Here is a 24,641-nt window from a genome sequence, read left to right as displayed (position 1 = left end):
AAATACAAACCATATCCATATGGAGCATCAGTACTCCACTATTATACCCCACCATGGCAGGGGGGCATCAGTACTCCACTATTATACCCCACCATGGCAGGGGGGCATCAGTACTCCACTATTATACCCCACCATGACAGGGGGCATCAGTACTCCACTATTATACCCCACCATGACAGGGGGCATCAGTACTCCACTATTATACCCCACCATGGCAGGGAGCATCAGTACTCCACTATTATACCCCACCATGGCGGGGGGGCATCAGTACTCTACTATTATACCCCACCATGGCGGGGGGCATCAGTACTCCACTATTATACCCCACCATGGCAGGGGGGGGCATCAGTACTCCACTATTATACCCCACCATGGCGGGGGGGGCATCAGTACTCCACTATTATACCCCACCATGGCGGGGGGGCATCAGTCCTCCACTATTATACCCCACCATGGCAGGGGAGCATCAGTACTCCACTATTATACCCCACCATGGCGGGGGGGAGGGGCATCAGTACTCCACTATTATACCCCACCATGGCGGGGGGGCATCAGTTCTCTACTATTATACCCCACCATGGCGGGGGGCATCAGTACTCCATTATTATACCCCAACATGGCAGGGAGCATCAGTACTCCATTATTATACCCCACCATGGCAGCGGGCATCAGTACTCTACTATTATACCCCACCATGGCAGGGGGCATCAGTACTCATTATACCCCACCATGGTGGGGGGCATCAGTACTCCACTATTATACCCCACCATGGCGGGGGGCATCAGTACTCCACTATTATACCCCACCATGGCGGGGGGCATCAGTACTCCATTATTATACCTCACCATGGCAGGGGGCATCAGTACTCCATTATTATACCTCACCATGGCAGGGGGCATCAGTACTCCATTATTATACCTCACCATGGCGGGGGGCATCAGTACTCCATTATTATACCCCAACATGGCAGGGAGCATCAGTACTCCATTATTATACCCCACCATGGCAGCGGGCATCAGTACTCTACTATTATACCCCACCATGGCAGGGGGCATCAGTACTCATTATACCCCACCATGGTGGGGGGCATCAGTACTCCACTATTATACCCCACCATGGCGGGGGGCATCAGTACTCCACTATTATACCCCACCATGGCAGGGGGCATCAGTACTCCATTATTATACCCCACCATGGCGGGGGGCATCAGTACTCCATTATTATACCTCACCATGGCAGGGGGCATCAGTACTCCATTATTATACCTCACCATGGCAGGGGGCATCAGTACTCCACTATTATACCCCACCATGGCAGGGGGCATCAGTACTCCACTATTATACCCCACCATGGCAGGGGGCATCAGTACTCCATTATTATACCTCACCATGGCAGGGGGCATCAGTACTCCATTATTATACCCCACCATGGCAGGGGGCATCAGTACTCCACTATTATACCCCACCATGGCAGGGGGCATCAGTACTCCTCTATTATACCCCACCACGGCAGGGGGCATCAGTACTCCACTATTATACCCCACCATGGCAGGGGGGCATCAATACTTCACTATTATACCCCACCATGGCAGGGGGGGGGGGGGGGGCATCAGCACTCCACTAGTGGTCCTTCTCGCCCAACATCGGTGCCTGACCTCACAAATGCTCTTCTGGAAGAATGGTCAAACATTCCCATAGACACACTCCTAAACCTTGTGGACGGCCTTCCCAGAAGAGATGAAGCTGTTATAGTTGCAAAGGGTGGGCCAACTCAATATTGAACCCTACGGACTAAGACTGGGACGTCATTGAAGTTCATGTACATGTACAAGGCAGGTGTCCCAATACTTTTGGTAATTTAGTGTATGTATATAATATCTGAATTTCTAAAAATCTTTTCTATCTGTTTGGTGGCCCTGCTGTCAGAGTGGGTCCTGCACACAGGACAGTGCCTGGCCTCCTCGGGCCCCCTACGTGTCCACATTGCCGGTGTTGCAGTCTTGCAGACACCACGTAGTGTCACCGCGGCTGCTATAGATTCAGACATCTTCATGGCACCTCGGTGAGTAATCACAAAGCCACAATATGGCGCCCCGGAGAGCCTCGGCCGCGCCGGATGAGGAAATGCCCTATATTTAGAAATCCGTGGAATTGGCCACCGCGGGGATCTGGAGATTTTTTACGAGGGCTCTATAAAGTTCCCCGCTGTATTAGCTTCGCTCCAATGTCCTGCAGACTACAGCTCAGGTCGTCAGGCAGTACAGCTATATACATAAATATATATAAAATCAGTTTGTTCAGCCACTCCTGTAATTCACATATCTGTAACCTACTGCAAAGCCAGAGGGTGGCGCCACTTTCACTATCGCAGCTCTGGGCCAATCACCAACGCTGTGACAGAAGAGGAGGGGACTGAGTCACATGGTCAGACATACCTGGAAGTACAGGGCCTCCTCTCCAGTTAGCTGAACTGAATAATGGATGAGCAAAAGGAAGGTCTGTATATATAGGCGGAGGGTTGTCACAGCGTGCGTAAAGCACAGGTTCACTTTAACCAGACTTGTAGTACCATAGGCCATCTACGTACACCCCCCAAAAAAAACCATCACTGAAGTACGCAGGGCACACAATACGTCACCTCCCTCCCAACACCGCTAACCATGTGTTTTTACCAGTAATTCTTGGCTGTGATGATGTCACATATAGGCCCTCCCCAGCGCGTTTCGTCAGAAGATGACATCTTCAGGAGGATTGAACAAAAAAAATACTTTTGGCCAATCCCCCTGAAGACGGGGGAGGGGGGGGGAATACATGTAACATGCTCTGTTGATAATTGTATAGCATGCATGGTCCACACTAAGAGGCTATGACCGCACTTTATGTTGGCACAGAGTTCTATATTCTTTTTGCACTGGAAGGTGATTTGCACATCACTGAGGACGGTCTTCAGGAACAGGCAAACGTTCTTTCCACCTTTTTGCATCTCAGTAAGGGTCCTTTGACACTGGGGTGGTTTGCAGGCGCTATTGCGCTAATAATAGCGCCTGCAAACCGACCCGAAAGTGCCGCTGCTTTGATACCAGTGTGAAACCCCTGAGGGCTTTCACACTGGAGCGGTGGGCTGGCAGGACGGGAAAAAAAGTCCTGCTAGCAGCATCTTCGGAGCGGTGAAGGAGCGGAGTGTATACCGCTCCTGCCCATTGAAATCAATGGGACGGCGCAGCTATACCGCCGGCAAAGCGCCTCTGCAGAGGCGCTTTGCGGTGGTTTTTAACCCTTTCTCGGCCGCTAGCGGGGGGTAAAACCGCCCCGCTAGCAGCCGAATACCGACGGTAAAGCGCCGCTTACAATAGCGGCGCTTTACCGCCGATGCCGCCCCCGCCTCAGTGTGAAAGGGCCCTTAATGGGACTTTATTTATATTATTTATTAAAGAATCCTATGAATTGTCACATGATTTTCTGAGAGTATATTTTGTTACATATTAATACTATTTATTATGGATGAATTGTTATTTAATTAATCATGTTAATATTGATTTAGCTCCACACTTCCTATTGGCTGCCGAGCGGCAACGGATCCAGAAGAGGAACGACGTTGCCGCAAGGGGGGCGGCGCATCTGCAGTGCTGGATTCCCGCAAATGGAAACGGCACCAAGGAGGGGCGCAGACAGCAGACTTAGGGCAGTACGGACCGGTTTATACCAGCAACCAGGTAAGAACTCAGCCGCTGGTGTGTGATTGGATGACAGCGGTGCTGATGCGTTAATGGCGGCGTATTGCAGTTTATCTTTTAGCCGTAGAGGCCATGCAAAAACTATTCTGGTCCATAAGGGGGGGGGGGGGGTGTAGAGGTGAGAGCTTAAAGGGGTTAAATAATAAATATCGATCGCCGCATGCATTAAAGTAAAGTGTTTGGACACATTATGATACATACATTATACGATCAGATACACAACGATACATAATGATACATTCACCATACGATCAGATACACAACGATACCTACATCATACAGATACATAATGATACATACATCATACAATCAGATATATAACAATACATACATCATACAATCAGATATATAACAATACATACATCATACAATCAGATATATAACAATACATACATCATACCATCAGATATATAACAATACATACATCATACGATCAGATATATAACAATACATACATCATACGATCAGATACACAACGATACATACATCATACAGATACATAATGATACATACATCATACGATCAGATATATAACAATACATACATCATACGATCAGATACATAATGATACATACATCATACCATCAGGTATATCATAATTACAAAATTCAAAATAATATGAGATACCAGGACATCTTAGCGGAGAACTTCTTTAGGAAGCGCCCATAAAGGGCATTGCGGTATTACCTGCAGCCACGGTGGCGATGGCGCTCTCCTGACCCACAATATGCTCCTTCAGACGCTGCTCCAGAGGGAATCGCCTCCGTTCCTCAACGGCCCTTTTCTTCTGCTCCACCTGGAACTGAAAAGGAAAGGCCAGAGATGGTCAGACAGTCCTGGCAAAGCGCTGAAGAGTAACAGCCAGCCTCCTTTCCTAGCTGGAAGACGCCCAGCATCATTTAGCTCTTTCCTCCTCAGCCTGACTGTCCCTGGCTCAACCCTTTCATTCATTGGATCTTGGAGGCTCAGCATCACATGTGGGCGTTACCTGGGATAGTCCGCTTGCAAATACAGCCTGCCTGTGATCGCCCCGCTCCTCCAGACTGACACCCAGGGCCGCTGATAGGGGGGGGGGGGACCACCAGTCCTCTTGTAGTGGGCCAGAGCACACAGGGAGGGCTGAAAAAGGGAGGGGAGTTAGCGAGGTACGACAATTACAGAACTCTTCTTCCAGCAGCTAAAAGCTGGTCTCTAACTCTTCTTCCAGCAGCTGAAAGCTGGTCTCTAACTCTTCTTCCAGCAGCTGAAAGCTGGTCTCTAACTCTTCTTCCAGCAGCTGAAAGCTGGTCTCTAACTCTTCTTCCAGCAGCTGAAAGCTGGTCTCTAACTCTTCTTCCAGCAGCTGAAAGCTGGTCTCTAACTCTTCTTCCAGCAGCTGAAAGCTGGTCTCTAACTCTTCTTCCAGCAGCTGAAAGCTGGTCTCTAACTCTTCTTCCAGCAGCTGAAAGCTGGTCTCTAACTCTTCGTCCAGCAGCTGAAAGCTGGTCTCTAACTCTTCGTCCAGCAGCTGAAAGCTGGTCTCTAACTCTTCGTCCAGCAGCTGAAAGCTGGTCTCTAACTCTTCGTCCAGCAGCTGAAAGCTGGTCTCTAACTCTTCGTCCAGCAGCTGAAAGCTGGTCTCTCCAGCTCTCCCTGCTGCTGCTGGAGGAAAAGACATATAATTGTCGTCCCTCACTAATCCCCCTCCCCTCCTCACAGCCCTGGCTCTAATGTTATCTCTGCTGGGTGACTTTGTTACCCTTGTAACTTTATTCTCTCCCTCCGTCTCTCTGATCCTGGAGCTCCAACTGCCCAGCCTGTTTAATTTTTTTTCTTGCTCTCTTCCCACCTTGCTTTGTCTCCCTGACACAGTCACAGCTGATCAGCTGCATTCCCACGGGGGGTGAAGAATTTACTGTCACACCAGTTCCATAGCTGCCTTTTATCTGGTCCCAGTACAGTTTAGTGTGTATATACTCGAGTATAAGTCGACCCGAATATAAGCCGAGGCACCTAATTTTACCACAAAAAACTGGGAAAACGTATTGACTCGAGTATAAGCCTAGGGTGAGAAGTGCGCAGCTACTGTAAGTGGAAAAGATGGTCAACTGTGCCCATTTGCAGCCTCCCTGTGCCCATTTGCAGCCTCCCTGTGCCCATTTGCAGCCATAGGTCCCCCGAACTTCAAACTCGGTAGTTAAGGGTTCCTAGATGCCCCCTAGCTGCAGCCAAAATTTGGGGTCCCTGGACCCAAAGGGTCCTGAAATGACATCGCTGCAGATGGACACAGTTGACAGACTTTGGGGCCCCGTATCTTGGGGCCACTTGGTGCTAGGAACCCCAAATTTGGTGTGCAAACCCAGTGGAACTAGCACTACAACATATACAAGCACTTTTCTGCAGCAGAGAATATTTTACGAACCGAATTTGGGGCCCCGTATTTCGGGGCCACTTAGTGCTAGGAACCCCAGCTAGTTCCACTGGGTTTGCACACGAAATTTGGGGTTCCTAGCACCAAGTGGCCCAGAGATACGGGGCCCCAAAGTCTTTCGGAAAATGTCATTCTCTGCTGCAGAAAAGTGCTTGACTCGAGTATAAGCCGAGGGGGCATTTTCAGCAGAAAAAAAAGTGCTGAAAAACTCGGCTTATACTCCAGTATATACGGTAACCACTTCCATACCGCGCAAATTCCAGCACTCCTCTCCTACATGTAAAAATCATATTTTTGCTAGAAAAGTACTCAGAACTCCCAAACTCACATACACACTATATATATATATATATATATATATAAAAAAATATTATCTGAATGATGCCTGTAACTGTGCCCACCATCCAGACATCCTCACTCATAGCCCAGGACCGTCATACGACGTTCTGCGGTATTGGAAGTTATAAAAGTGGTTGTAAACCCCCCTGACCTATTTTTACATATAGGTAGGCCTAGGCTAAGGCTTACCTATATATATGTACTGAAAATATCTCCTAAACGTGCGCCGTTTAGGAGAGAGTTGCCTTGTAGTGCGGCGATGTCATCGGCGCATGCGCAGTGACGAGTGACGTTATGCGTGAGAGTGACGTCACAGGGCAGAGCCGGAGTCCGCAGCCCCCGTAAAGGAAGAGGGGCGAAGATGGATGCTTCCACCAGCGGGGGGAGGACATTGCGGGCTTCGTTTGCAGGTAAGTGCCACATAATGGGCTAGTATGCGATGCATACTAGCCCATTATGTTTTTGCTTTGCAGTGGAATAAAGAGGAAGTAAAACCCATGATGAGGTAGTCTGTACGGAGCCCCGTGATTTCTATCAGGAGCCCTGCTGACACCCAATATTTGCATAACTCCTCCCAAAAGCCAGCCCACTGCTTGCACTAGGGCTGAAGGCTCTTGAGGAGTACCGGGGGGGGCCGGCTGCTGCGATGCTAAACTTGTAAATAAAACCTTTCCATTTTTCATTTCATAAATTTATCATCTCAGAGATGTCATCACTGGGTCTCTGTGCTCCTCTATGCAATGCAGGCAGATTGTGGCTGGTGGGAGGAGCCAGCGGGGTGCTGTACATAGCAGTGGTGACTGGAGTTTTTTTTGGTGGGTGGTTGTTTGTGGCGGCACCCTCCCCCCCTCGCTGTTTGCCGGTCGGTTGAGCACTTACCCCATCTAGGCGGATGGCGGGCAGCGGCTCTGTCTCCTCTCCTCCATGCGGCTCCTCCCCTCTTCCTCCTAGGCGTCCAATAGGATCGCCTGTCCTTTCAGCCAATCGGGCTGACCCGCTTCCTGATTGGCCGGGAGGAGGATCAGTGTTACAAACAGCGAATATTAATTTGCTATTGTAACACACCTGGGTGGGCTGTGAGCGCACTCTCTGCACCCCCCGAGGCCACCCTATTCTGAGGCCTATTAGAGCCTCTGGCTTCAAAACCCCCACATTGGAATCCATGCACCCGGCGTGAAAGGGGCCGGACGCATGGATAGGGGGAGGCGGCGATGGAATGGGGGGGGGCGGCGCCCGTGCGCCCTTAATGGACGGGCCGCCCTGGTACGTAGCTTCCTGAGAACATCCCAGCCCCCCCCTCCCCAGCCACAGTACTACTCTCAAGAGTCCTCAGTCCTGATGCAACCAGTGGGAGGAGTTATGCAAATGTAAAATTGTACTGGTGGGTGGGTTTCAGTCTGGAGAAGTGGGTGTTCCCAGGTGGGAGGAGTTATGCAAATGTTAAATTGTACTGGTGGGTGGGTTTCAGTCTGGAGAAGTGGGCGTTCCCAGGTGGGAGGAGTTTTGCAAATGTAAAATTGTACTGGTGGGTGGGTTAAGTCCGGAGAAGTGGGCGTTCCCAGGTGGGAGGGGTTATGTAAATGTAAAATTGTACCGATGGGTGGGTTTCAGTCTGGAGAAGTGGGCGTTCCCAGGCAGGCTGAATTTGCATATGGACCACAGCCAGGGATGGCCAGGCTGTCAATGTTAGGCCTACCTACCCACCCTCAGTACAGGTCTAATTTAAATCTGAACTCCAGGCAGATATCTAATCATTAATACATCATTAAATATCTCAATATGGCTTCATATCCACCACTCCAGTCCCAGTACAGCAGAGCTCAGACTGGGGAAGGAAGGAGCAGCACATGGAGCAAGCCAGGTGTTCCGCAGTGCAGGAAGCATGCTGAGAGGAGGAGAGAGCAGGGTGACAGAGAGATGAGTGCAGCTCCTCTAATCCCTCCTGTATTGTATAGTAAACTGTATTGTCTGCCCCCATGTTATAAAGCACTGCACAAACTGTTGGCACCATATAAATCCTGTATAATAATAATAATAATAATAATAATAATAATAATATTCAGTCTGCTGCTTCTCTTTTCACTGCCCAATCACAGGCTGGGGGAGGGACAGGACCGGTGTGTGTGTTACTGAGCTGCAGCAAAGCTAGATCAGGTCTTCTCCCCCCGCTGGGTGGCAGAGCTGTGTAAATCCCAGGACTGGATGGACAGGAATAGAGATCCTATGGAAGGTTTGCCTGCACAATTCAGCTTTAAAGGCCGAATCCAGACAGGATTTCTCTTCTCCCATCACCGGTGTGCGTCTCGGTGACACCAGGACAAGAAATAGTGTGTGTATAAGTGTGTGTGTGGGAAGCATGCTCGGAGGAGGAGAGAGCAGAGTGACAGAAAGGTGAGCCCATCAGGCTGCTGCTTCTCGTTTCCTGGTCCAATCACAAGCTGGGGGAGTAGCAATGATCTAATCAAGGGTGCTGCAGTGCAAGAAGCATGCTGGGAGGAGGAGAGAGCAGAGTGACCGTGAGATGAGCCCATCGGTCTGCTGCTTCTCTTGTCCTGGTCCAATCACAAGCTGGGGGAGGGACAATGCGCCAATCAAGGGTGCTGCAGTACAAGAATGCTGGGAGGAAGAGAGATCAGAGTGAGAGAGATGAGGTCATTATTCTGCTGTGTCTCTTTTCCTGTCCAATCACAAGCTGGGGGAGGAGCAAGGATCTAATCAAGGGTGCTGCAGTGCAAGAAGCATGCTGGGAGGAGGAGAGAGCAGAGTGTCCAAAAGATGAGCTCATTGGACCAAAAGAAAAAAAAAAAAAAAGGAGACCGATGAGAGAGAGCAGAGTGTCAGAAAGATGAGCTCATTCTGCTGCTTCTCCTTTTCTGGTCCAATCACAAGCTGGGGGAGGAGCAAGCAGCTAATCAAGGGTGCTGCAGGGCAAAAAGCATGCTGAGAGGAGGAGAGAGCAGAGTGTCAGAAAGATGAGTTCATTGGAAGAAAGAAGAGAAGGAGACCGATGAGCTCATCTTTCTGACACTCTGCTCTCTCTCATCGGTCTCCTCTTTTTTTTTTTTTTTCTTTTGGTCCAATGAACTCATCTTTCGGACACTCTGCTCTCTCCTCCTCCCAGCATGCTTTTTGCACTGCAGCACCCTTGATTAGCTCCTTGCTCCTCCCCCAGCCTGTGATTGGACCAAAAAAAAAAAAGAAAAGGAGACCAATCACAAGCTGGGGCAAGAAGCATGCTGGGAGGAAGAGAGATCAGAGTGACAGAGATATGAGCTCATCAATCTGCTGCTCCTCTTTTCATAGTCCAATCAGAACATGGGGGGGGGGGGGACAAGGAGCTAACTATTGGTGCTGCAGTGCAAGAAGCACGCTGAGAGGAGGAGAGAGCAAAAGTGACAGTGAGATGAGCCCATCGGTCTCCTGCTTCCCTTTTCCTGGTCCAATCACAATCCTGGGGGGGAGGGACCAGACCTGAAAACTGCAGTTGAGACAAAATCAGGGCTCCGCCCCCTGACAGACGGGGCTGCTCTGTGCCGCAGAGCTGTGAAAATCTCAGGACTGGATGGACACATAACATAGATTGGTTGCAAATAAAAAATAGATAGAAGTGGATAGAATAAAGGAGGAGATTCTTCTTATCAGAGCAGAGATCCTCCATAAATGGATGGAATGGAAGGGAACGATGGGGAGGATTGCGGACAGACGGATGGATGTACACATACAGTATGGATTGTAATGAAGGTTCAGTGTCGCAGGAGATTATAAGATAAATTATTATAATGTCGCTGTGGTGGGGGGGAGGGGAGGGGGGGTGTATGGTGATCTATACTTACATACAGGACAAGGAGGCCTCCTCCCTCTGCTGGGACCTGGCGGCTTCATATGAGATGTCAGGCGATGGGAAGATGAGTGATTGCCGAGCCGGGCTGAGCGCCGCGTTCTAAACGTGCATCGGGAATTGTGTTTATTGTAAGAGAAGGACGTTCTGGTGACACGGAGAGAGATTGTGCCATACCCCGCGGCGTCCAAATACTGAGTGAGGAGAACTTCAACGTTCCCCGAGTCTCACAGCAAAGGGGACGCCAAACTTCGGACGGGCGGAGTACCGCCAGCGCAGCCTCTGCCGTGTCTGAGGACCACCTGTATACTGAACGCTCGTTCCCCTGCTATAGATACATGGAGCCCTTACTTGTAGTGTGGGGGCATTAACACTCTCTGGTCATTTCTTACTGCCCTTCCCACCTCTACCATTCCTGTCCCCAATTATGTACATTGCCCTACAGCAGCCTTTCCAACCTTTCACCCCAGAGGAACCCATGAAATAATTGTCACATGTTAGGGAGATCAGTGGGAAGAATGTTCCTTACATTGGGGATCAGTGGGAAGAATGTCCCTTACATTGGTGATCAGTGAGAAGAATGTTCCTTACATTGGTGATCAGTGAGAAGAATGTTCCTTACATTGGTGATCAGTGGGAAGAATGTTCCTTACATTGGTGATCAGTGAGAAGAATGTTCCTTACATTGGTGATCAGTGAGAAGAATGTTCCTTACATTGGTGATCAGTGAGAAGAATGTTCCTTACATTGGTGATCAGTGAGAAGAATGTTCCTTACATTGGTGATCAGTGAGAAGAATGTTCCTTACATTGGTGATCAGTGAGAAGAATGTTCCTTACATTGGTGATCAGTGAGAAGAATGTTCCTTACATTGGTGATCAGTGAGAAGAATGTTCCTTACATTGGTGATCAGTGAGAAGAATGTTCCTTACATTGGTGATCAGTGAGAAGAATGTTCCTTACATTGGTGATCAGTGGGAAGAATGTTCCTTACATTGGTGATCAGTGAGAAGAATGTTCCTTACATTGGTGATCAGTGGGAAGAATGTTCCTTACAGTGGTGATCAGTGAGAAGAATGTTCCTTACATTGGTGATCAGTGAGAAGAATGTTCCTTACATTGGTGATCAGTGGGAAGAATGTTCCTTACATTGGTGATCAGTGAGAAGAATGTTCCTTACATTGGTGATCAGTGAGAAGAATGTTCCTTACATTGGTGATCAGTGGGAAGTGAGAATTTTCTTTGCAAGAGAACTTGTTACTTTGGGAGATGAATGCCCTAGCCAGAGCACTGGTCTCCACCTCCTGGATATGAGATATGGCGGTAGAGCTTGGGTAGACCTTAATTCGACCATAAGATGAGAGGTCAATAAACCAAGATGGAATTGCTCTAAGGATTTTTCAGAATTTCCCTACAAACGTTCCAAAAAAATTTAACTAGTGTAATTTCAGCTTAAAGCCCTTCCATGTGCACCTTACTTTAAAAGACAGTTATAAAACTGGGGGGATTGCCAGTTTTGTTTTGTATGGCCAGCTGAGGCAAGGAAGAGGACCTAACCACCAGGTGGAAGTTGTTAAGACATTCCCTGTTGTAAGATATCTGAGGCAAGAGACTAGAGCAAAAGTAGGCAACCTCAGAGTTCTAGCTATTGAGGAACTACCAGCTACATGAGGCATAGCAAGACTGACAGCCACAGGCATGAAGGGATTTGTAGTTTCAACACACTAGGAGTACCAAGGGCACCTACCCCTGGACTAGAGTGTTTTGCTTGTTGAAGGTCAGTGATACACTGAGCCTTCCTCTGTTGACCTTCACTTGCAGCAAAGGGCCAAAAGCCCACCCAAAAGTGTGGACCTCTCCTCCATGACCAGAGGTTATACTCCTATTTGGAAGTTTTCTCCTACTGAAGAATCATCGGAACATGTGTCTGCTTATACAGCTTGGTAGGTCTCCTGGGTTGGACGCCATCTTGGCACTGCTGTGTCTTCCCAACTGAGAAGGAATGGGAGTTCTCCCTATAAAGACATAGGAAGAACTCCCAATCCTTCTCAGTTGGAAGGGCACAACAGTGCCAAGATGGTGTCCTACAATGTCCAACCTAGGAGACCAGCTGTAGAAGGAACCACCTGTTCCATGGAAGCAAACACCATCCCTGGAGACAATGGGTCTTCAGTAGGAGAAAATCTCAAAATGGGAGAAGGCCTCTTAGCAGGGACCGGATGAAGAGGGTAAACCAGTCCAACCCAGTAGACCTGCTGTAGAAGGAACCACCTGTTCCAGGGTAGAAGACACAATCCTTGGAGACAATGGTTCTTCAGTAGTAGAGCGCCTCCAAATAGAAGAAGGCCTCTTACCAGGTACCTGATTTAGAGGCTAAACCAGTCCAACCCAGGAGACCAGCTGTAAAAGTAACTACTTGTTCCAGGGTAAAAGACATTATCCCTGGAGACAATGGGTCTTCAGTAGGAGAGGGCCTCCAAATAAGAGAAGGCCTTTTACCAGGCACCTGATGAAGAGGCTAAACCAGTCCAACCCAGGAGACCAGCTGTAGAATAAAACCACCTGTTCCAGGGTAAAGGACATCATCCCTGCAGACAAAGGTTTTTCAGTAGGAGAAAGTCTCCAAATAGGAGAAGGCCTCTTACCAGGAACTTGATTACAACCAGGGACAACCTGTTCCATAGAGACATAAATGGACTGCTTAGGACTTTATAAAGGTTTTTTTTTTACTTTCTCTGGGTGAATTGCAGGTCTAGAGTTCTAAGAATCCAATGGTGCGGTGGACAGAGTGAACCCAAAAAAGTGCATGTGAAAACGCACAATAAATGCACAGGGGGTGTCCCCTGACAAAGAAGAACAACCTCCCTGACGGAAGCAATGCCTTCTGGTCCACCTAGCTGAAAGACCTGCCAGTCCTGTCTCTTCATGACTAGCCGAAGCTGACCACTGGGTACTAGGTTAGGAGTTCTTCCGAAAGAAGACCCCCAGGCAGAGGAAGAAGGAACCTAAGGGCCACACATCCTTCCCATAGACTTGAGGGTAGGCCTGAAGACCCACACACTACCATCCGGTGAGTGAAAAACATACATAAAAAAAGTGAAGTGGCACATGTGGAGAAAAAAAATTAAATAGGTGCCAATATAATATACAATTGCTAGGCCTCGCGACCTGGTAACAAAAATTTACCCAGTTTCAGCCAAAAGGCCTAGCCTGTGAGAAAAGTGGATGTTGTAACCAAGCGCTCATTCGCACAGTGGGGTCCCAAACTCATAGCGATTACTAAGAGCACCCCTAAGTCGCCACTGCCAGGGAGTGCTAGCCACTGCCTTCCCAGCCCTTAGCCAGACCACTGGGACCCTCAGAACCTTCCACACCAGGTAAATACTCCCAACTCCCATCTTACCCAGTGGGTGCTGAATTCATTTTTTTTTCCCACGGGAAAGGTCCATAAAGGACCCCCATCATATCAGCAGGGATACTTTACAGCCAGCCACTCCTGCTAAAAAGGTCAGAATGACATTGTAGCGCCAAGACAAGAACAGATACTATGTATAATCTTAGCCAAAAGTCCGAGAACCTACCCGATAAAACCAACAGAAATCCACAGATCTATTGTTACATTTTCTTCTATCCATTATGGGCAGTGGTGAAATCCAAAGTCGAGAACGACGATGCAAACCATACTTTATTGTGACCGATGAGGTCTTGACCACAGATACCTGGCATAACAGGCTGGTTAGGACATCTGAGACTGCACTAAAAAGCCTGGGAGCCAAAGACCCACCACAAAGCCAATTCCATAACCCCAAATCTATTCTTCAGTATGTCTGGCATCATTCCTCACTGCACATACAGTTTTCTTAAAGCTGAACTCCGCAAAAGAAGATCGAAATTCACATACCAGACCGCCCTGGGGTCCTGGGTCCCAGGGGGACACTGCTTGTGGTATGTTCCAGTTCACTTCAGAAGTAATTTTAGATTAATGGTTTGATTGAAAACTGGAACCTCTTAACATTTAAGGGTGAGAACTTGCCATTGGTTGTAGGGTGGCTCCCAACTTTAAATCCAAAGATCTTTGAGTTCTACTTCAAAGGATGCCCAAATTTGAGATCTAGATAAATCTGACCTCCGGCCTTCCCCACAGTCTTGCACAGCTGTACCGGCTCCTCTTCTTAAAAGACATTTTTTTCCTGGGAGATACAAGGAGACTTCAATTGCTGACCTCTCATTCTGGTGCCTGGTTGTCACCCGTTGCTTCAATGCTTTGGGTCTCTAGCCCAGATGCAGGTAAGGACTTGTCTTTACTTCAACTTTTCAGACATACAAAGAGAAGCCAGAAAACTAGCATTTCCAGTAACGGCAGCCTTCACAGGAAGGTCCAAACTATAGGACATGCTTGAGGGCCCAATTTACAATGTTGCAGTGTGTTAAAGCTAAAAGACGGTCAGTTGTAAAAAAACACCCCTTGGTATCTCCGGCTTCTCTAGTAATGTTGCAATAAGCAGGTTAAGTCTAGAGGTGACTATAGAGAAAAAAAAAAACAAACAAAAAAAAAACAAAAAAACAAAACACTTTATTCCTCTCATCAGTGCCAAAAAGCCACTCCTGTTCGCTGACTGTTTACTCGCCCTCTCTCTGATGTCATCACATACAATACAGAACCAGCTAGGGCCTGCCTACATTGCAGGCTCCCATGGTGCGCCGTCAAAGTCCTGTTATGCACACTGTCTGGAGACAACTACTGACCTCTTTTTTCCATTTAATTATATTGCTATAAAAGGGGGTTAAAAAGCCCCTTTGTGATAGCTTTGGTCAAGTGAGAGATCCTCTTTATAAAAACATCAGGGGTCTTTTAGACCCCTGATGTCCCCCCTGCCCTCCAAAGCAAGAAACCAAACACGGATCATGCTGGGTTAGTTGCTTCCCTGGCTGCAACAGCCAGGCAATGACAGCTCTGAGTTCAGAAGTGACAAACTCCTCGTCACTTCCGGGTTCAGTTGTCACAGAGGAGATGGGGGAACAGGTGTTCCTCTATCTCCTCTGCATGAAGCCGTACCGGCCACTTACCACAGTCTTGGGTTCCCTGGAGGAATGGGAGAGCGCAAGAAATCACTGCTGGTGGCAGGAGAGTTCAAAGCACTGCTGCAATCTCGGGCTTCCCAGAGGAAAGGGAGAGCATAAGAACCACCGCTGGTAGCAGGAGAGTTCACAGCACCGGCACAGTCTCGGGCTCCCCGGAGGAATGGGAGAGCCCGTAAACCACCACTGGTGGCAGGAGAGTTTACAGCACCATGAGAACCACCGCTGGTGGCAGGAGAGAGCACTGCCGCAGTCCTGGGCTCCCCAGAGGAATGGGAGAGCACGAGAACCACCACTGGTGGCAGGAGAGTTCACAGCACCATGAGAACCACCGCTGGTGGCAGGAGAGTTCACAGCACTGCTACAGTCTCGGGCTCCCGGGAGGAATGGGAGAGTACAAGAACCACTGCTGGTGGCAGGAGAGTTTACAGCGCCATGAGAACCACTGCTGGTGGCAGGACAGTTTACAGCACCATGAGAACCACCGCTGGTGGCAGGAGAGTTCACAGCACCATGAGAACCACCGCTGGTGGCAGGAGAGTTCACAGCACCATGAGAACCACCGCTGGTGGCAGGAGAGTTCACAGCACTGCTACAGTCTCGGGCTCCCCGGAGGAATGGGAGAGTACGAGAACCACCGCTGGTGGCAGGAGTGTTCACGGCACTGTAAAAAGTGATTGGGCGGCTATAAAGCCACCTGGATCAGTTTTATAAAACAGTCGATAGCCAGCCCAAAAACCGGTATGGGCCCTTAAGGCCAGAAAACAGATGAACCGTGTGGAGTAGAGAGCTCCTGGAAATGGTAACGGGAGTCGAACTGGCCATACACAGTAAGATTTCTCTTCCAGGCTCTTTTGGATCCCAGATTGAAGGATGCCAAACTGGCAGGAATGGGCCAACCTTGGCCGGCTCATCAAGAAGTAGCCGAAGTTCACTCCGTGTATTGCCAGCAGGGCCGCTGTTAGAAACCACAGGGCCCCATACAGAAAAACCTGACACAAGGCTCCATACAGCCAATTCCTCTGTTATGAATGAACACAGTGAGTGATTGGTACCGACTGCTCACTGTGATCATTCAGGAAAGGAAGGGGCTGGTAAATATGACAAATTTACCGAAGGATCCTATTGTGTGCTTGCAGCTGCCGGCGGGAAGGGAAGCTGGAAGCACTGTGGGGGTGGGGGGGCACACAGGGGGGCCTGGGCAGTAAAGGGCAACGTATGGTGCACAGGGAGGGTGAAAGCCAATGGGAGGATGAGGAGAAAAAGGCAGCTTCCATCTACTGTATACAGGGGATTGGTTGTAGTAATTGCTTCCTTGCAGCGCCAATCGCCCTCCATGCCCACATTGAAATCACTCTGCTGCCTGGGCCCCCCTGCTGGCCCGAGCCCCGTACAGGAGGACCAGTGGTACCCTCTTATCCATGGCCCTGATGGCCAGATTTAGGTCACTAGGGGACACCTGACACTGGGAGACCTTCGACCTCCAACACCGCGCCACCAAGAAAACTGTCCGCGGTATGGAGTCCGACCATTAGGTGACCCCTGTGCCGGCCTGGTGAAGGTTCCCCCCGTCTCACACTCCCACAGGAGAAGCCTCCTCTGCTGGGTCACCGGCGGTACACGCGGAGGAAAGACACGAGAAATGTAAATGTTTTGAGGGTTGTCAGCCCGGCGTGTCGGTGAAATGTATGAGCCGCCTCGGCTTTAAATACTCCCGTCTATTCATTCTCGTCTGTGATTAAAATAAGCCATAAATTGCCGGGGAGTCCCAGAAGAGAGCGGATACAGAATTGCCGGCTGCCAGCGTCCTGTCCCCCCCAGCTGGCTGTTCATCACGCGCCCCTCTCACCGCCCGCCACGGCGTTATAAGCAGATTCATCTCCCGCGCAGAGAGAAATACGGCCGGCGCCGCATACAAACAGGTCGCCGATCGGCAGCAGCTTGTTGTTTTATACAGCAGGAGGATACAGGGAGGTGTCCGGGTCCAGGCTACAGACAGGGGGGGGGCGGGGGGGGGGGGGCAAGGTCACCAGAGGGTCAAACACAGAGACCACCGGTCCCCAGAAGTCTGCAAGGTTACAGTGTATTGTCACCTGGTAAACCCGCCAGTGATACTCTTCCTGTGCCTAGGACAGAACTACAGAACACCCCCCCTCCCCAACATAGGACAAGGGTTCTGGTGATCCCACCAGTGACACACTTCCTGTCCCTAGGACAAAACTACAGAACACCTCCCCCTCCCTTCCATAACAGAGGAAAGAGGGTTCTGGTGATCTTATCAGTGACACTTCCTGTCCCTAGGACATAACTACAGATCACCTCCCCCTTCCCTCCATAAACACAGGACAAGGGTTCTGGTGATCCCGTCAGTGTCACACTTCCTGTCCCTAGGAAACAGATACAGAACACCTCCCCCTCCATAACACAGGACAGGGGTTCTGGTGATTCAGTCAGTGACACTTCCTGTCCCTAGGACAGAACTATAGAACACCCCCCTCCCTTCTATAACACAGAGGAAAGAGGGTTGTGGTGAGCCCGCCAGTGACACATGTCCTGTCCATAGGACAGAGCTACAGAACACCTCCCCCTCCATAACACAGGACAAGGGTTCTAGTGATCCCACAAGTGACACACTTCCTGTCCCTAGGACATAACTACAGAACACCTCCCTCACCATAACAGAGGAAAGAGGGTTGTGGTGATATCGCCAGTGACACACTTACTGTCCAAAGGACAGAGCTACAGAACACCCCCCCCTCCATAACAGAGGACAAAGGTTCTGGTGATCCCGCCAGTGACACACTTTCTTAGGGTGACAACGCTCATTGTACTGTATCTATGAAGGAGTGTTGTAGTGAGTCGTGTTGTCCCCCTAGAATAGAACTATAAACACACCGACCCCTCCACCTAATCTCCACAACATAAAGGGGAGGGGTTCCCGTGATCCTGCCAGTAACACTTCCCACCCTAGGCTGTATCTTTGGAGGAGCAGCGTTGTCACCCTAGTTCAGAACTACAGAACACCTCCACCCCCCCTCATTTCCATAACACAAAGTGGAGGAAATCTGGTGATCCTGAGAGCAGCAGCGTTGACACCCTAGTTCAGAACTACAGAACACCTCCACCCCCCCTCATTTCCATAACACAAAGTGGAGGAAATCTGGTGATCCTGCCATTACCACTCGCTCTGTCCTAGGGTGACAACGCTCACTGTGCTGTATCTATGGAGGAGCCGCATTGGACAGAACTAAGGGTGACAACGCTGCCTCTCCATAGATACAGCACAATGAGCGTCGTCACCCCGAAACAGGAAGTGCGGGGTGGAGGTGTTCTGGTGATCCTGTCGGTAGTACACTTCCTGTCCTAGTGTGACAACGCTCACTGTACTACTGTATCTATGGAGGAGCAGCGTGGTCACCCTAGGACAGAACTACGGAACACCATCACCTCCCCTCTTTATAAACAAAGAGGGGGGGAGGGGTTCTGTAGTCCTGGGAACAATGTAACTGACAAGACAGCAGAACAGGCAGGATGCTGGATTTCTGGCAGGATCAATGGGTACTCCCCCCCCCCCCCCACACACTTATTGAACAGATACTACAAAACACCTCCAATGGGATATTTCACAGAAGATCAATGTTCGGATTTCCATACACTTTAAGGTTACAATGTAACATTAACATTGACTTCGGATTCAACCATGTTTAAATATCATCCACAGTGTTTGTTACAATTTTACTACCAAGTTCACTAAAATTCAGCAGGCTTTTCACAGTGCACCTAGAGAGGACTACAGTCTCTTGTCACATGATTCTTTGAGAAGTAGAAAATTGCTGTTCCATATTTTAGGCCTTTCAGTGGTGAAGTATTCTGACATACAGAAGGGTTTCAGGACTATTTGTGGGCCCGCCTCCTGCCATCACATACATACAGGATGGGCGCCGGTCACTCACCTTGGACTCCCATTCCTTCAGCATCTTCTTCAGCTCCCCCTCCTGGGCGTAGTCCAGGGGCTTGTGGCCCATGTCATTCACCTGTATGGGGTTGGCACCTGAGAGGGCGAGAGAGAGAGACCAGAGGGTGAGATTAGATGGAAGTCATCACATCCGACATTAAAGGTCAACTCCGGACAAAAAGAAAAAAAGAACAACCCCTCCCCCCTAAACGTTTTCCTCAATAATCACAAATAACATAAATCCACTTTGTGTGCACCAAACGCCTCCATAAACCAGATATCTCCTTGTAAAAGCAGCTGTGACATCATGAAAGTATTGTACAGAGAAGGGGGAGGGGCCCAGCAGGCTCCACCCACTACAGAAAACGACAGGAGGGGCGGAGACAAGACCAGTTTACCCTGCGCAAGGGGAGAGAGCAGAGATGGGGGAGGGGCCCAGCAGGCTCCACCCACTACAGAAAACAACAGGAGGGGGTGGAGACAAGACCAGTCACCCTGCACAAGGGGAGAGAGCAGAGATGGGGGGAGGGGCCCAGCAGGCTCCACCCACTACAGAAAACGACAGGAGGGGCGGAGACAAGACCAGTTTATCCTGCGCAAGGGGAGAGAGCAGAGATGGGGGGGAGGGGCCCAGCAGGTTCCACCCACTACAGGAGGGGATGGAGACAAGACCAGTCACCCTGCACAAGGGGAGAAATCAGAAATGGGGAGGGGCCCAGCAGGCTCCACCCACTAGAGAAAACTACAGGAGGGGCGGAGACAAGACCAGTCACCCTGCACGAGGGGAGAAAGAGCTGTGGGAGGGGCCAGCAGGCTCCATCCACTAAAGAAAACTACAGGAGGGGCGGAGACAAGACCAGTCACCCTGCACGAGGCGAGAAAGAGCTGTGGGAGGGGCCAGCAGGCTCCATCCACTAAAGAAAACTACAGGAGGGGGCGGAGACAAGAGACTGCGCAAGGGGAGAGAGCAGAGGTGGGGGAGGGGCCCAGCAGGATCCACCCACTACAGAAAACTACAGGAAGAGGCGTAGACAAGACCAGTTTACCCTGCACAAGGGGAGAGAGCAGAAATAAGGGAGGGGCCCAGCAGGCTCCACCCACTATAGAAGCAAAGGAAGGGGCGGAGATAAGACCAGTCACCCTGCACAAGGAGAGAGCAGAGCTGTGGGAGGGGCACCATCAGGTTCCACCCACTACAGGAGGGGGTGGAGACAAGACCAGTCACGCTGAGAGAAACCAGAGCTGTGGGAGGGGCCAGCAGCAGTTGGTGGTCTTTATTACAGGAAGCTCCTGCACAGAGCCCAAAATCCAAGAACTATAATGTCATACATTGCAGCTCACCAGATGTGGTGGCTGCATTGGTAACAGTAACACACTTCCTGTCCTAAGGTGACTACACTCACTGTACTGTGTCCATGGAGGAGCAGAGTTGTCACCCAGGAATAGAACTAATAAAAGCCTCCCCTCATCTCCCTAATACAAGGAGGGGGGTTCTGATGATCCTGCCAGTAACACTTCCTGTCCTGGGGTGACAACGCTCACTGTACTGTGTCCATGGAGGATCAGCGTTGTCACCCTCAGACAGAAAGTGTTTTAAGACCACAGAACACCTCCCCCCTCTCCTCTTTTCCAGGACACAGGGTGGAGGTGTTCTGTATTCCTCAGAGCTCACGTAAGAACCGACAACAGTGCAGAGCAGGCAGAGAGCACAGGAAGTCATCAGCTTGTTGGATTTCTGGCAGGATGGACTGGTATTGTTTTGCACTTAACAAACAGATATAATAAAACACTTAAAGAGAGCAAATAAGAGAAGTTCATTGTTCAGGCTCACATACACTATAAAGTATGTAATGTTCCTTTAAATATTGGTTTCTTTTATTATGATCAGGCTAAAAATAAATCAATAAATGAAAAAAAAAGTTCTCGCTTTTTAATCAGCAGATTATGAAATAATCCTCACGACAGTGTAATTATATATATACACACACCACTTGCAGCCAGCAGATGGCCAGCTCCAAGTATCAGCAGCTGATTGCCTGTCTTGGTGACTACCGCTCCCTTAATTCTTTATATGGGTGTCACGGGGACAGGAAGTGAGGTGAATCCTCCCCAGTGGGGGTCACAAAGGAAAAAAAAAAAAGGAAGAGAACCTGTCATACAATGTACCTCTTCTGGAGTTTGGCTTTAACATTTTGTGCAGCGGCTTCAATGCCCGAAGCCCCATCCGGCGAGCGCGGGGTTAAGGAGCGGCTCCCCTCCCCCCCCCTCCGCCCGGCCCGGCCTTGTGTGGCACATAAAGTGGACAGGAAATAAAGCCATTGATTGCGGAGCTCTGCCGCCCCGACCCCGGCCCGGCCCTGGGCTGACAAGACGGATAGTTTAGCAGGGGCCGCGCTCGTGTTAACTTCTCCCCGGCCGCGGCCTGATGACAGCCTAGGGGCCCGGTGATCTGTCCTCTCCTCGCCGAGAGCCGCTGCTCTTCTCCGGGATCAATCGATGCCGAGCTCCAATATTAGCTTAATCCCCCTGTTAATGGCAGCGCCGACGTGACTAATTGCAGCAATAATTGATAGAACCTGACTGCTGAGGGCTGATCGATTTCCCCGAGTCGGAGGAGCAATCAGATATTACACCTTCATAAATAAAAACGTGTCAGCGCAGCAGGAGGAGGAGAGCGGCGGCTGAGCTACTTCCATGCTACGCGCCCCGAGGCGACCTTTCCCACCCTCCAGAAACGATCGCTCCTCTGGACGCGGCGCTGCTTTTTACATTCACAGGGGGTTAGTAGGCTGTGATCTGGATGTGGTGCAACCAAAACGTGTCAGTGCGGAAGGGGAGCGGCGGCCACTTTCTCTGACAATACGCTGCCGGGGGGGGGGGGGATAATTTCTGACCCTACAGAAACAATCGCTCCTGTGGGGGGGCGGGGGATATGGATGTGGTGGTGCTGGATGTTTACATTGCTCACATTGCAGGGGGTTAGTAAAAAGTGAAATCGGATGTGGTGCAACAGCAGGGGAGCGGCAGCCACTCTCTGACACTACGCTGCCGTGGGGGGGGGGGGGGACTTTTCCGACCCTCCAGAAACAATCGCTCCTGTGGAGGAGGGGGGGGGGGCATATGGACGTGTTGCTGCTTTTTATATTCACGTGGGTTAGTAGGCTGTGATCTAGATGTGGTGCAACCAAAACGTGCCAGTGCAGAAGGGGAGCGGCGGCGACCTTTTCCGACCCTCCAGAAACAATCGCTCCTGTGGAAGGGGGTTGACATGGGTTTAGTGCTGATGTTTACATCACTGCCACTGCTGGGGCAGATTCCGATAAGCCCCCCCGCCCGCAGCCCCCCCATAACCACAGCCCAGGGTTGTTGGGAAGAGGCCCTTTTTCCCACCATCAACATGGGGTCAAGGTGTTTTGGGGTGGGGGAGCAGAACCGGCCCAAAGCATTGCCCCCCCCCATGTTCAGGGCATGCGGCCTGATATGGTTCAGAATGGGGGGGGGGGGGGGCACTTAATCCCCCCCCTTCTGGGCCTGCCAATCTGCGTGCTCGGATAGGGGTCTGGATTCTGGGGGGGGGGGGACCCCACGCCTTTTTTTTTTTTTTTTTTTTTTTTTTTGCATATTGGTATTGCTGGCAATTTCATTTCATGCATTATTTTTTTCTTTAGAAATTTCAGTTTTGCTGCAGCAGGTTCCATACATGGTAATGCCCCGTACACACGATCGGACATTGATTGGACATTCCGACAACAAAATCCATGGATTTTTTCCGATGGATGTTGGCTCAAACTTGTTTTTTTTTTTTTTTTTTTTTTTTACATATTGGTATTGCTGGCAATTTCATTTCATGCATTATTTTTTTCTTTAGAAATTTCAGTTTTGCTGCAGCAGGTTCCATACATGGTAATGCCCCGTACACACGATCGGACATTGATTGGACATTCCGACAACAAAATCCATGGATTTTTTCCGATGGATGTTGGCTCAAACTTGTTTTTTTTTTTTTTTTTTTTTTACATATTGGTATTGCTGGCAATTTAATTTCATTCATTATTTTTTTCTTTAGAAATTTCAGTTTTGCTGCAGCAGGTTCTATACATGGTAATGCCCTGTACACACGGTCGGACATTGATCGGACATTCCGACAACAAAATCCATGGATTTTTTCCGACGGATGTTGGCTCAAACTTGTCTTGCATACACACGGTCGCACAAAGTTGTCAGAAAATCCGAGCGTTCTGAACGCGGTGGCGTAAAACACGTACGTCGGGACTATAAACGGGGCAGTAGCCAATAGCTTTAGTTTCTTAATTTATTCTGAGCATGCGTGGCACTTTGTGCGTCGGATTTGTGTACACACGGTCGGAATTTCCGACAACAAGGTCCTATCACACATTTTCCATCTGAAAATCCTATCGTGTGTACAGGGCATAAAGATGCGCCACTTTACAGGAAGACTAAGGGAACCCCCCCCGGGGACACCCCCTCCCCTCCGGCACTATATTTAAGGAATTTTTCATCATTAAAATCACTGCTCCAGAATAAATTATCTTTTTACAAAAAAAAACATTTTTGGCATTGATACATGTCCCCCAGGGCAGTACCCGGGCCCCCATACCCCTTTTTATGGTCAATAACTTGCATATAAGCCTTCAAAATGGGGACTTTTGATATTTCAATTTGGGGTCCCATAGACTTTAATAGGGTTCGCCCTTCGGGTTAGAACTTTTTCCCTCTTCAGGAGTTCTGGTGCGAACCGAACAGGAGGGTCCATCTCTACTAAGCAATCCTTTGAATAAATATTCCGGCATGATGGTAAACATCCTGCTAGAAATCTTCAGCAGAGCCATTTTTTTTTAACCCTGTCCAGGAGACTGACACCCGGGTGCAAATAGGTGAATTTTGGTAGTGCGACCGTGCTACTAAAATTTGTCCGGGATTGTCCACTATTAAACACTAGCGATCAACAATCCTTCACTGCACAATGGAGGCAATGGAGTGTGTAGCAGCATTTAGTCTCAAATGGTCGCATTAATGCTTTAAATGTGCGAGATCGATTGCTATTCCTGAGTGATTTACGTGCGGCAATCAGAGCCACTGGTCTCAGGATCATATAATGTTCAAGAAAAAGCCCCATCCTTTTATAACTTTTTTTTTATGGTCGTTCAGTGTAACGAACTTTTTAAAATTGCCGCTAAATTAAACCGCATAAAAACATGTCGTGATGCGCAATAAAGTAACTCATAATGATGCGTGAGATTGCTCATTAAACATTAGTGCAGAAACA

General features: G+C 49.5%; 1 protein-coding gene across 1 annotated transcript in view; it reads right to left on the bottom strand.

Annotated features, from left to right (window-relative positions):
- The window catches only part of CLPB (ClpB family mitochondrial disaggregase), a gene marked incomplete in the record, with an annotated part of 104,880 nt that overhangs the window by 27,405 nt on the left and 52,834 nt on the right, over positions 1-24,641 (bottom strand). Inside the window, 2 exon segments of the mRNA XM_073612636.1 lie at positions 4,421-4,535; positions 19,353-19,450. Of these exon segments, the coding sequence (XP_073468737.1) occupies positions 4,421-4,535; positions 19,353-19,450 (213 nt within the window).

This window comes from Aquarana catesbeiana, linkage group LG02 (assembly GCF_042186555.1).
Source record: "Aquarana catesbeiana isolate 2022-GZ linkage group LG02, ASM4218655v1, whole genome shotgun sequence".
Lineage (NCBI taxonomy): Eukaryota > Metazoa > Chordata > Amphibia > Anura > Ranidae > Aquarana > Aquarana catesbeiana.
Note: the sequence above shows the minus strand (reverse complement) of the source record. Positions and strands in the feature narration are given on the sequence as shown.